This window comes from Ambystoma mexicanum, chromosome 2p (genome assembly GCF_040938575.1).
Source record: "Ambystoma mexicanum isolate Mex_15411 chromosome 2p, UKY_AmexF1_1, whole genome shotgun sequence".
Taxonomy (NCBI): domain Eukaryota; kingdom Metazoa; phylum Chordata; class Amphibia; order Caudata; family Ambystomatidae; genus Ambystoma; species Ambystoma mexicanum.
Genome location: NC_090923.1, coordinates 1,307,120,091 through 1,307,133,547, shown reverse-complemented (window position 1 = coordinate 1,307,133,547; position 13,457 = coordinate 1,307,120,091). Strand labels below are relative to the sequence as shown.

General features: G+C 40.8%; 1 protein-coding gene across 3 annotated transcripts in view; it reads left to right on the top strand.

Moving 5' to 3' along the window:
- Positions 1 to 13,457, top strand: part of TECPR1 (tectonin beta-propeller repeat containing 1) — a 1,334,260-nt gene that overhangs the window by 874,086 nt on the left and 446,717 nt on the right. For all 3 annotated transcript variants that reach the window (XM_069645650.1, XM_069645652.1, XM_069645651.1), the window contains exon 17: positions 2,299 to 2,395. In XM_069645650.1, coding sequence (XP_069501751.1) covers positions 2,299 to 2,395 — 97 coding nt within the window. The remainder of the gene's footprint in view (positions 1 to 2,298; positions 2,396 to 13,457) is intronic.

Here is a 13,457-nt window from a genome sequence, read left to right as displayed (position 1 = left end):
TTTGAGGAAGGGGCTTTCAGAAAGTTTGAAAATGTTTTTTGCGAGCAGTAAGTATTAATTTATGCTCTGCCTGCCAAAACATATTTGTTTTGCTGTATTTTAAAAGTGTAAAGAGCTTAATGCTAATTATTTTAATGTTACTATATACCCACATTTTATTATTTTAAAGTTAAGAAACTTAAGTTTAATTGTATGATCAATTATCAAGCATTATTTTATTTGTGGTGTTGTATATTAATTTTCCGGTCACTTCTGTCAATGCATGTAATACCATTCTGGAAAATTATAGTATTTTGTAACAAAAAATAACTAATCTTAAACACCTGCACACCTGAACTCAAGTTGTTATAATTAACTTAATTACTTTATGTTTCTCTGTGAATTTGTGGGACAAACAAGCTAATTATATCCGATTCCACTCTTAATACTTCTTAGCATCATTGGAACATGGATCAGCCAATCAATGTGTGCACAATTTGAGCTTTATGTGCTGATGTCCTGCCAGTATGCCATTTGCCAATGTGTGGCTGCTATTGTCTGTACAATGCCGGCTCACCTTTGCTTTTGCCCCATCGCCAGCACAATTGTCCAGCTCTGGCTCCTAGACTCCTCCTGACATTTCTTTGGACTGGCACATGGCTAGTCTGGGGTGTAGCCAACCTTACCATGGTGGTGTGACGGCATTTCCAGCTGCCACACCAGTTGTGACATCATGCACGGCAGCCGCAGTTCACCTCATCCTTTCTTTCCTATTTTTTACTTTTCCCCATGCAGTTCCATTACGCAGCTACTAATGGTGATATTGCCCTTCTTGGTAGGCTGCACTATCCTGGTAACAGTCCTCTACCCCCAAGGTAATGCCCTTGCTTCATTTGGGCCGTTACCTCGCAGCGGCATGTCATTACTAGATGGTACAGCCCGCTGAGAGTAAGATCTCCTAAATAACTCCCTGCCCTGAATGCTATGAAAAGATGCTTGGTTGTACCGGAAATATGTGTTGCTCTTTCTTCTCCATTCCACCTCATTTTTTCCAATCTTGAAATATTAGTAGTGTTCTTTGTCAGATTCGTAATTGTGATACAATGGAATTGTGAGATGGTGATGTTGAGTTATAGAGGCTCAGCAAATCCTAAGTAGGTGAATGCACCGTTACGTTTTTCAAATTCATTCATAAAAAGGGTTTCGCTTTGTCACTTTATTTCTTCTCAATTTGTTATTAAACAGTTGTCCTTGTGGAAGATATAACAATAATGGTAACTGCACATCACATTGCAGGTTTAGAAGTTTGTACTGCCAGCGATGTTGCCCAGGATTTTGCTCAGGATTTCAGGTGAAATACCGCCTGGGAAAAACATAAACTTTTCCCTCCATCAAAGAGGTGGAGATAAAAATATAGGTGGTACCCTGACATTTTTAGTTTTCTTTGTCTATTGCAAAAGGAAGCGCAAGGACTTCCCTTCACTGCAGGAGAAATATTCTTGCATGGGAACCCCCAAAAGGGGGCAGATAATGTAGAATTCTCCGACCTCACCTTTTCACCTCCCTAAGGGTCAACAATGATTCATCTTTGTGATACAAAAATATGTGCAGTTCTAGTATGATCTGCCCCGGCGTGTCAAGTTGAGGGTGAAAATAGCAAAACAAAATGATTTTAATAATGAGTGTAAACTGAATTACCACCAGCGGTATTTCAGTTAATCCACAACCATTACTGCAATATTGGTGGTATTCCTGTAATCTGATTGGTTCTGTCCAGTTAGCAGCAGTAATGGTAATTACCGCCAGTGGTAATCTGGCCACATGAAACAATCATCCTTATAATGAGGCCCAGTGGTGAATAAGCATTCAGATGATTCATTCATATTTATGAACAATGTAAGATACTACAGTAAAACATGAAGCAATGTAATTTGTTCCAACCAGACTTCTGCGTAATTCACGTTTTTTCTCCAAGTTTAAAACTTTCTTGCAAAAATAACAGTGAGTTTCATGAATCTTGTGTATGCACAAGAGGTTATTAACATTGATATTTTTATCTACTATTAATTTGGATAGTTGTATATAGCATTTTTGTGAACTTTGTACATATTTGCAAATATTGCAGCAAATATAAAACAAGTTGATTTTGTTTTAATTTAATAAAATTCCGACATCATATGGCATTTCCCTGTTCTCAGAAATTCATGTTGGACCATCCCCTACTTTGGTGGCCTGAAAACCTGCCCATTATCAAGTTCACTAACTTTTAACCATTTACTGAGATATTATAAATTAACTCATTCTTATTTTTTGTTCCAGGGGCCTTCCAACTGACAGATACATGTGGAGCGATGCATCTGGCCTGCAGGAGTGCACAAAAGCAAATACAAAACCCCCATCACCGCAGTGGTCTTGGGTAGGTAATCTTAATATTCAGAGATAGTAAAATAATTTGACCAAACAGTAGATATTAAGATTGAAAGACACAGAATAATAATAATGGTAGATGTGTAACAAGTTCTGTAATGATATATCTTGCATATAATAAGGGGAGACAGGGAACAAGTTCTGTAAAGTGACCTTTTACATTAGCATAAGTGCAGCACAGTGCTCAGTCTCTTCAAAGTATAATTGCAGACCACAATGCTAAATTGTACAGGTTTAGAAACACTGTTTGTTGAGGTGATGTAGTAAGAAATCCAGTGCTAGGTGGGTTAGCATCCTTTACCAGTCATTAATTAAATTGTGTGATGTATGAAAATATGTAATTTTGCAATTTCATGAAATTGTCTCCAAAATGTCACACATTTCTTGACATCTGCAAAGTTTTTAATTATGACTTTGTGGTCAAAGTAGTTTTTGTGGGTTGCAAAATCCACAATTAAACTTCTAAACCCAATCGTGTTTTTTCAAGTTATATATTTGATCATTTTTGTATGTGTTTACGAAAAGGTTTGGTTCATTTATTCCTAAAATATTAAAGGAGTGAATAATAAAAAAATGTATTGATGTTATGAGGACCTTTTGACAACCAATCACATGTTTTATGCCCGTTGATGACACGTTTTCAAAAAGTTATGATTGGATGGTTAAGTTAAAAGTAGTATGCAAATGTTTTTCCAACCTTACTCCAATGTTTTCTTATATCATTTAAAGTTGGAATTGGCTGATGAAAAATTACGAAAGAATTTCATACCCATCTACTAACTTTCATTGTTTTATTAGCTACATGAATTTGACATCTTTCAAAACAGTATCAGACTAATAGTTTTATTATGGTATGGTGATTTATAGAGTGCACTGACACCGCTAAAGTGGGTGTAAATGATTGCAAGTTGTAAAGGCTATAAAAATATTTTGACCAACATTTCTAACTTTTCTTTGGCAATATAAAAATAGATTATCCTACATGTTTTAGCAATGATAATTTAATGCTAATTATTTTAATGTTACTATATACCCACATTTTATTATTTTAAAATTAAGAAACTCAAGTTTAATTGTATGATCAATTATCGAGCATTATTTTATTTCCATTGATGTGTATTCATTTTCTGGTCACTTCTGTCAATCCATTCTAGAAAATGATAGTATTTTGTAACTAAAAATAACGCATCTTAAACACCTGCACACTTATGACATGACAGATGGCGTCTGTTGGAATGTTAAAACATATAGGTGTAAGCAATTTTCATAATTTTGCACAGATTTCAATGGCAGGGCTTGGCAAGAGATCCCCACCTGTGCTCCCTTTATATGGTACTTTTATTTTTTCATTTGTATAATACAGCCATATTTGGATTTTTATACATAAAAACACAACTCATATCTAATAGACAATGCATAAATATACAATAAGAACACAAGAGGATAACATGATTCAAAGTTAAAAGTACATATGAGAAAAATATAGAAATATTGCCTTACTTGCCTAGCTATCTACTGGAGTAATACGGGAATATCTACCACTTGATACCGTAGCTTAGTCATATGGTATAACAGGCTAATATAATTGCCATCTTAGTAAAGCTGCCACTAACAATCAGATGACTCCTTCTGATTCCTAAAAGCAAAGCTTCGTTTGTGACGGAGCGAGACCAAAGTTTCACATTCTGCAAATAGGTGTCACCAAAGAAAAAACTCCTAGTGCACCTAATAGATTAAACTTAATGCGCAAGTAGGATGCCACAATCCTATTATATAAGTAGGCTATCAAATAGCTATTGTTACCAATATTAGTTATCCAAATCGCCAGGGGATGCTTCACATGCCATGTTAGTTAGCAACTGCTTGGAATCAGTGTCCATCAGCACTCTTTTGCCTCGTGGACCCAAATTTCGAAGGGTAATATTTATGAGTTTGGTCAACCCTGTCTAACCAATTGTGCATTTCTGTATGATAATATAAATACAGCAATTTTCAGCAGCTGAGAAGGTCAATACCAAGTAATAAACCATTGTCATGTAACAAAGTACCTTCCTCAGATAACACCATTTTTTTATATGAAGGTTGTTAAAATCCATCTTTCGAATGGAGTGTGTCCTCCAATGCATTCCTCATCTTTGATATTCTCATCCAGCTTCGGCTGCATCGGAAAAAAAATTCTCGCCAGAGGGCACCGTTCATCGATGGCATCGTGTCGATGTCCCTCGAACGCCTTCCTTCGAGGGTTATGTCTTTAGGTGTAGAAGAAGCACGCACGGCGCCCGTTGGCCTCAGTTCCATTTTTCCGCAGAATGTGTTCCTTCGGAGACTCGGCACACCTCGTTGCTAATTTCTGCTACGCAGTATCCATTCTTCATAAAATCATCGAAGATGTCCTCTTCATCGACCCCAACTACCCCTCGTTTAGGTTTCAAGAAGAGCAAGGACTGCAGTTGTAAGATGTCGATCACAGACCTGCATCGATCGTGCCTGTGGTGCCTGGGGGAAGACCACGACACGGAGGCCTGCTCGAAGTGTCAGGCGATGACGGGTAAAGCCCTGCGAGAGAGGAAGGGGAAATTGCAGGTGGGTCGTAAATCAAAATCCGACCGATCCTCCACCATCGAGGCAAGAGTTCATTCCCCTCGACGCGAAAGGAAGGAAAAAAGTTTGAGGTCCCGAAGTGGCTCCCACCACTCGTCGTCTTTGACAAAAAGATCAAAGAAACAATGCAGCCGTTCACCATCTTCATCATCGACAGACGAATCCCCAAGTAAGTTTAGATGCCCCACTAAACATTCTTCTTCCGAAGAGTGGGAAGCATTTTGTTTAAAAATGATGGAAGTGTTTGAAAAGGCCAAGCCTCAGTCCGCGCCTTCCTCGGAAGCCGGCCGAGAGCATTCCTGTACCAACACTCATGCACCCTCGAGCCTGGGTGATCGAAGGAGAACCGATTGTGAGCCCTCGAGGTCTCCAATTAAGAAGAGTCATTCCAGCCGGGACGCGCATTCAAGGTCTTCGATGCAGTCCAAAGCTGCGCACACTCTTAAGGTGAAGTCCTGGAAGGTCGTCATCGAAAACCTCAACGCCTCTGACGCCATTTCTACCTTCAATGCCATTTTCATAGACGCCTTTGTCGACGTCGACACCAAAGTCATTGGCGCCGAAGATTCCTAAGGTTCCAACTCAGTCCACTGAGCATGTTGCAGCAAAAGAAAAAGCTGCTAAAACAAAACCTTCCACAAAACCAACTCCTCCTGAAAGATCTTTCACTCCTTTGCCCAGAAAGGAATTCTTTAAATCTTTATCTTCAATTCTTGAAGAACAGGAAAGATCTGAGGATGAGGAGGTTCCTTTTTGTCTGGAGTTTGGTACTCCTAATGTACCAGAGTGTTTGATCTCTGAAGAGAGTAAACTGAGGGACCTCATTGACACACTACATAATGCTAGTGGTGTAGATACATCGCTAGAGACTGAATTTGGCAAACCAGAGCCAGGAGAACATGCTGATTCCTCTTACCGGCAGCTGATGTCAAAGGTAGTAGACTATTTAGGATGGGCTAGACCACCAGCTCAATTTATTCAGGATGATCTGACAGACATTCTAGATAAAGGTCCGCCTACGGACCCAATTTTACCCTTCCATGTGGCCTTGCAAAATAGGGTGGCCAAGAATTGGCAGTACCCGGATTCTATCCCAGCTGGATAAGACCCTTACTAGAAAATACCACCCGTCCAGTAGCGACCCCGGCTATCTGTCCAAACACCCCACACCGAGAGTTTGGTGGTCCAGGCAGCCACAGCTACATCTAACAAAGTGGTGTACCCTACCATCCCTCCGAATAGGGCCGACAAGCGTGTGGATGGATGGACACGCAGGGTATTTTCTGCGGGGAGTATGGCCCTAAAATCGGCCAACTCCCCATGTTCCCTAGCCAAATTTTCATAAACTCTGTGGGAGTGCATCTCCATGGCGGCGGAGCACATACCAGAAGGGGAGGAAAGGGAGGGATTCCTAGCTATTGTTAGAGATGGCAAGGAAGCCATGCCTGAATCCCTTCAGTCTGGTTTGGACACTGCAGACAGCGTCAGCAGGTCCATGGCTGCAAGCACAGTTATGTGCAGGTGTGCGTGGTTGTGGAAGTCAGGTTTCACCAGATGTGCAGCCACGTCTCCTCAACATGCCATTTGACGAGTCTCACCTTTTTGGCAGCAAGGCTGACGAGAGCCTTGAGTGGTTGCAGACCTCAAAAGCGGCTGCCAAATCTTTAGGGGCCGTTGTTAGGCAACCTCAGCCTTTTCGTTCCTCTGGACAGTCTTGGAGGGGCCGATCCTATCGTTACTACTTCTCATTTGTAAAGGGGAGAGGAATGGTCACTCAAAGAGGCCAAAGAAAAATCCCTTGTGGTGGACGAGGTAAGAGTGCTAAGTCAGCTCCAGCTACAGCTTTCTTTCCATCGGCAGCTGCAACATTCGCCTCAAAACAGATTTGAGAGCTTGCGTCATATAACACCAGTGGGGGGCAGACTGTCTCAGCATCTGCAGGAATGGCGAGACATTACTTCAGATGCCTGGGTTCTGGAAACAATAGCCCAAGGTTACTGCCTTCCATGTTTAACGCAGCCTCACAACAATCCACCAGGGAAACAACTTTGACGATTCCAGATCTGCTCCTACAGCAGGAGATATTAACCCTGCTAGAGAAAGGTGCTATAGAACAAGTACCTGTAGTGGAGAGGAACAAGGGTTGGTATTCCCCATATTTTTTATCCCCAAAAAGGACGGAGGACTGAGACCCATCTTGGACTTGAGATACTTGAACAAATTCCTCAGGAAGGACAAGTTCAAGATGGTCACTCTTTCTCAGATCCTTCAGGCCCTTCAGGCCCTTCAACTTCAGGATTGGTTGATGTCATTGGACCATCAGGATGCTTATTTTCATGTGCCTGTCCATCTCACGCACAGAAAATACCTGAGGTTCGCTGTTGGCGGCTTGCACTATCAGTTTCGAGTCCTGCCATTCGTGTTGACCTCCGCCCAAGGGGCTTCACCAAGCTGATGGTGGTGTTGGTAGCATATCTCAGGAGAGGGGGAATTCATGTCTACCCCTACCTAGACGATTGGCTGATCAGAGTACGTTCTCCCGAGCAAGCCCTGGATCATCTGAAAGTCACCTGCCACTCCCTTCACAGACTGGGCTTCTCCCTCAAGTTCAAGAAGTCACAGATGACACCTTCCCAGCCTCTCCAGTACATCAGAGCTGTATTAGACACATCCTTGGGAAAGAGCTCACCACTCAAGATGAGGGCTCAAAACATTCTTCGGATGGTCTCCAAATTTTAGAGTGCCCAGAATTTTCCGGCCTACGATTTCTTGAGGTTGCTCAGCCTCATGGCATCATGCATTTCTCTGGTGCCAGAGGCGCGCCTGAGGGTGAGATCCCTTCAATGGGCTCTAAAAACTCAATGGTTCCAGTTCTCAGGAAAGATGACAGACCTACTTCAGGTTCCAACCAGGGTCGCACAGGATCTTCTGTGGTGGACCTGTGAGGACAACATTCTGAAGGGAGAACATTTTTGGCAGCCATGGCCGGAGATTACAGTAGTGACAGATGCCTCACTCATGGGGTGGGGAGCCCATGCCAACGGTCTGACAATCAGCGGTCTTTAGTCTCCATTGGAGTCCAAACTACACATCAACATTTTGGAGCTGAAGGCAATCGGACTAGCCTTGAAAGCCTTCCTGCCCTCTGTAAGGGGAAAGAATGTCCTGATAATGACGGACAACACAGTGGCCATGCATAACCTCAACAAAAGAGGAGGTGTAGGGTCACTACCACCGTTCAGATAGGCAATGCAGCTCTGTTACTGGGCCATTCAAGAAGGAATCTCCTTATCAGCAGTTCAGCTGGCCGGGGAGGAAAACACAATGGCGGATGCTCTGAGCAGGCACAGTGCAGTGTCCCACGAGTGAGAACTAGTCCTTCAAGAGATCTTCGCCCTTTGGGGAACCCCTCAAGTACACCTGTTTGCGGCTGGGATCAATCGGAAGTGCGAAAGGTATTGCTCAAGGGAATTTCCTCCGAGAGGAGCTCTAGGAGATGCGTTTGTGGTGGATTGGGATTTCCCAATACTATACGCGTTCCCTCCGATCCCCGTCATTCAAGTCATCAGGAGGTTGAGATGGTTCGGAAACCTCATGATCCTAATTGCCCTGGATTGGGCCAGGAGAACGTGGTACCCAGACCTTCTAGACATGTCCATCTGTCCTTCAATTCATCTCCCGCAGAGAGAGAAACTTCTCTCACAAAGGGAGGGACAGGTTCTCCATCCAGAGGTCAACACTCTCAACCTTCGCGCTTGGTTTCTGAAAGGCTGAGATACAAGGATTGGGACCTCCCGGATGATGTCATGGAGGTGTTGCTTTCAGCAAGAAGGACAGCAACAAAATCTCTGTACCATTGCAGTTGTAACAAGTTTTGCGACTGGTGCAAGGAAAAGAATGTCGATCCTTTTCTATGTTCAATTCCAGAGGTGTTATCTTTCCTCTTATCATTGGCACACAAAGGTCTCAATGTTGGGACCATAAAAGGTTACCTAGCAGCGCTTTCCATCTTCAAGCGCTCTTCGGAACAGTGTTCCTACTTTAAAATACCCTTGGTGATTCAATTCCTAAAAGGGCTCACTAATGTGTTCCCACCTTCTTCTTTTCAAGTTCCAGTTTGGAACCTTAATCTGGTTCTAAAGTTTTTGATGTGTGCCCCATTTGAACCTTTGCACATATGCCCATTGAGGTTGCTAACCTTCAAGACCATTTTATTGGTCGCATTAACATCTGCATGTAGAGTGAGCGAGTTGTAGTCACTATCTTCCGGGCCACCCTATACTGTGTTCCACAAGGATAGGGTTGTGTTGGGGCTCCTTCTTACCTAAAGTCGTGTCTGATTTCCATTTGAATCAGAAAATCATCCTGCCGGCGTTCTATGATCTGCCGTATCCCGGTAAAGAAGAGGAAAGACTCCACAGGCTGGACCTTAGAAGGGCTTTAAGCTTTTATATTTCTAGGCTCTCCAAGCTCAGAGTTGATGATCAACTCTTTATTGGGTATACTGGAAGGAAATTGGGTCAAGCGGTTTCAAAGCATACATTATCAAGATGGTTTGTACTTTGCATTTCAGAATACTACAGTTTGGCTGGTAAGGACCCGCCAGAAGGCTTGAGGGCCCACTCGACCAGAGGTATAGCCTCTTCGACAGCCCTTCATAGGGGCGTCCCTATTAAATCAATTTGTGAGGCAGCAACTTGGTCTTCAATGCATACTTTCACAAAGTATTATAGTTTATACGCTTCCCACTCTCAGCAAGTCGTCTTTGTTAAGGCGGTACTATATTCAGCGTTGTAAAATACCATCAATCTCAAGATTCTACTTCCTCCAACAAATTCCTTATACTGCTTTGGGAGTCAAAGATGAGAATACGTTTGAGGACACAATCCATTCGAAGAACAAGTTACTTACCAACTGGTAACGTTCTTTCGACTGGATGTTCCTCTAACATATTCCTGGAAGCCATACCTAGCCTGGGGAACGAAGAAACACTAATCACCAGAGCTTCACGCAGATCACTCAGGAAAAGAAAAGGTTATTGCAGTTTGGAAAGTGTATTTACATGTTACTAGTCCATTTCTTTTCCATAGAAAATCCTAAGTAAATTTCTTCTGCTTTTTTATTTTTGTTGCTGGGTTAAAACATCAGCACATTAACAATTTTAATGCCTCATGAGGTGGGGTTGGCAAAGTCGCAGGACACAGAGACGTGTTGCCCATGGATCCCCAGGATTTGTTGGAAGATGGCCTCCAGCACATCCTCTAAATTATGACTTTAATTGTGACTAAACAAATACACATTTATGCCACATATCTATTGCATGTATAGAATATTAGCACACTTGAGTTAAAATCAAAAGGTTAAAACTCAAAAGCGTTAGAATAAAGTTATAAAAAGTTGGCTCATTTTTTAAAACTATGAAAAATGTCAGGCTTTCTTTTCCAAGCAAACTAAGTGAAAATGGTTGTGTAACTAAGATGCTTCACTTATTTTCTAAGAAAACAATTTGCTGGTTGATATTTAGAAGGAGACTATTATCCTTACACAATAAATGGAAACTCCTAACTATTATTAACGTTATTGTATCAAATGTACCACTGTCAGTTTTGCCATTTTGTAAATTATCGCTATTCATTATAATGTTTTTATTGAGTCCATAATGCTATACAGTTCCTTTTGTATTTCTTACTGTATCCTCCCAAAGTTTTTATTACTGAAAAAGAATTTCCACCAAAATTTTGGTTGGATTGTTTCATAGTTGAGAATGATTTTGAAATCTTAATAATGGGCTTGCGCATGAGTCAGGCTGCATCAAGATGCGGAATGCAGTTAATTATTTCCCTTAAATTTCAACATTCATTTGAGTTTCAAGCCTCACCAAAAATATTTTGCTTTTCTGAATGTGATCGGCCCTGAACAGATCTACAGTGCTGAAGTGGTTACTCACAATTATCTTTTCACTGAAAATGGTTTCAGCCAAAGATCTTATAAGAATAAAAAGTAGAATATAAGTTTATTTTCTGATAACACATACTTATTCCAGCATTATTCAATGCAAGAGGATGGTTTTGCTTTTTATCGGTGATAAACAAAACCTCTAACCTAAACCACACCTAAGTGCATAGCTCATAATTTGGCTGTATATATTAAAGGTTATTCTTCTTTACCACATGTAGTTCCTGCTTCAGGGTACTGTTGGGACATCGAGCTTCAGTAACTATGCCCCAATTTACAGTCTCAAAAGCCTCCCAGAATATTTCTTTAATTAAACCAATGTGGCTTTTTAGAAGTTTTTCTCTCTTCCGGCCATAGGTCCAGTAACATAAATGGTTCATGTTACCTAGTAGAACCATTGTACTTTCAAATGTAAGGCACCTCGTAATAACTGTGTTTCGTTAAATGCAAGGTTATATTGGTAGTCACATTTAGAAACTGGAGGCATGCCATGAGCAATAATGGCTAAAAATGCACCAGGGCTACTATGGACTTTACTTGAAGGCCTGTCTACAGATTCATTGCTGAGGTGCAAGGTGAGAGCAACCATCTGTGGGGATCATATGAGATAAATAGTGTAAATTCAAATTGGAATAGTCTGTATTGCTGCTGGCATGGCTGTTTAATGATATGCCCCAACCGCCAGGTTCAATAGCATAGTTGCCAAATACAGTGATAATTGTAAGAAAGCCACTTATATTTTGGCCCAAAATAAGTTGGCTTGTTTGTGCTTCTGCCATTCAGCTAGGTTAGCATGGAAACAGATAGAATCAGATCACGTCTCACAAATTTGTCCATCTTTTCTTGGCATACTAAAACAATTGGTGTTACTTTTTTCCATTGGTCGGTAATTTAATTTGACAATCTCGGAAGGATGCTTTACATGTGATTTTTCACATATTGCTTGTTTCCTTTCCTAGCAAAATTACTTTAAGTGCAAACCTCAAAATTTACTTACTTTATGTAGGTGTTTAAATTTGTTAAACGTTTTACTTGACATATTTAGCAACTATAATGAATGTGGTTATTAAAATATTATGCAAATCCACATTTAATGGGAGACCTCCACCACCTAAATAAAATAACTAAAATGTCTTCTGTGTGTGTGTGTGTGTGTGCGCGCATGTGGGAACATGGCATGTACATGTCTGTGTGCAATGCTGCTATTTATCTTGAAATACACACATATTTTACTGTACACTGTATCTCCTGCCTGCTATATAGAAGTTACATTACATCTGTTTATGTTTTACTTTCACTCCCTAGCCATAGATTTGGTCAATCTCTCAGCACAGCCCTTCTCTCGGGTGTGACAGTCTCAACATGCCTTCTGTTCACTATCTCCACATTTGCACATGCTGAGATATAAACTAGTATCCATCAACATCATAAGATCCTGCCTTTACGAGAACAGCACCTCTGCATTAGGTTACTAGACTACTCAAAATGAAAAACATCCCCTGGGGCCAGATAAAGTTTTATATTTAAATTGTATTAGGTATGTCTTGGGTTGATCATGTAACACTGACAAATCACCTAATGAGAGATTCCACATTCTTAATTGACCCTTCTTTGTTCTATAATGTGTGAAGCACAAAACCCACATAAATCTTCCTAAAACCGTAAAGATAGGTAAGTAGCAGGAAAATTGAAATCTTGTTTTCACAGGATTTAACATATCAGCTGTCGGGTTAGGTGTGCACATACCATTGCAATGGAATGTGCTGAAATAAAAAAATGCATAAGAGAACTTCATGCAGTATTCTTCTTAACCAGCTCCTTTGACTAAATGATTATTTATCCCTCCATTAACAGGAAATGTGTTGCTATCACCCAGCATCATGAATTGAAACCGACTACTCAACTGATCCTTTTGGGTTTCAAATCGGGTTTATAACAGAGATACGTTGTTTGCGTTATTAAACTGATTCTAGAACCCCTAAAAAGGTGAGGCATTCAGTATCATATATAGAGCAAATACCATTTACCCAGAGACAGAGCTTCTTTGGGTCATCCAGCTAGTACAAAATGAGGAGTTGAAGGTATATAGTGAAATATAATGCCTTTGTTAAGTATGTTTACTGGCGTGTTACAGTCTTTTCCCTTCGCTGGAACACGTTTTACTATTATGGAGAAATAACTACTTTAATTTAGTGAAAATATTGGTCATCATCTCTATGCCCGTTGATGGGCCATGTTCATGAATGAGGGTATGAGTAAATATTAGGATAATACAACTAAATAAATATATTATAAAACAATGTGCAAAAATGACATCCATCAACAGCAGTACTTAGAGAAAGGGCAAACGAGTCTGATACATCTGATGCACTGTCAGGGAGGGCACTCTAGACTTACTGTAACATTGAGGCTGAGCAAGAACGCCAGTTTGTTTGAAGGCCAAGTTTAGCTTCAAAGTTCAAAAACAGACACTTCCCTTAAAACATTCTTGTAAG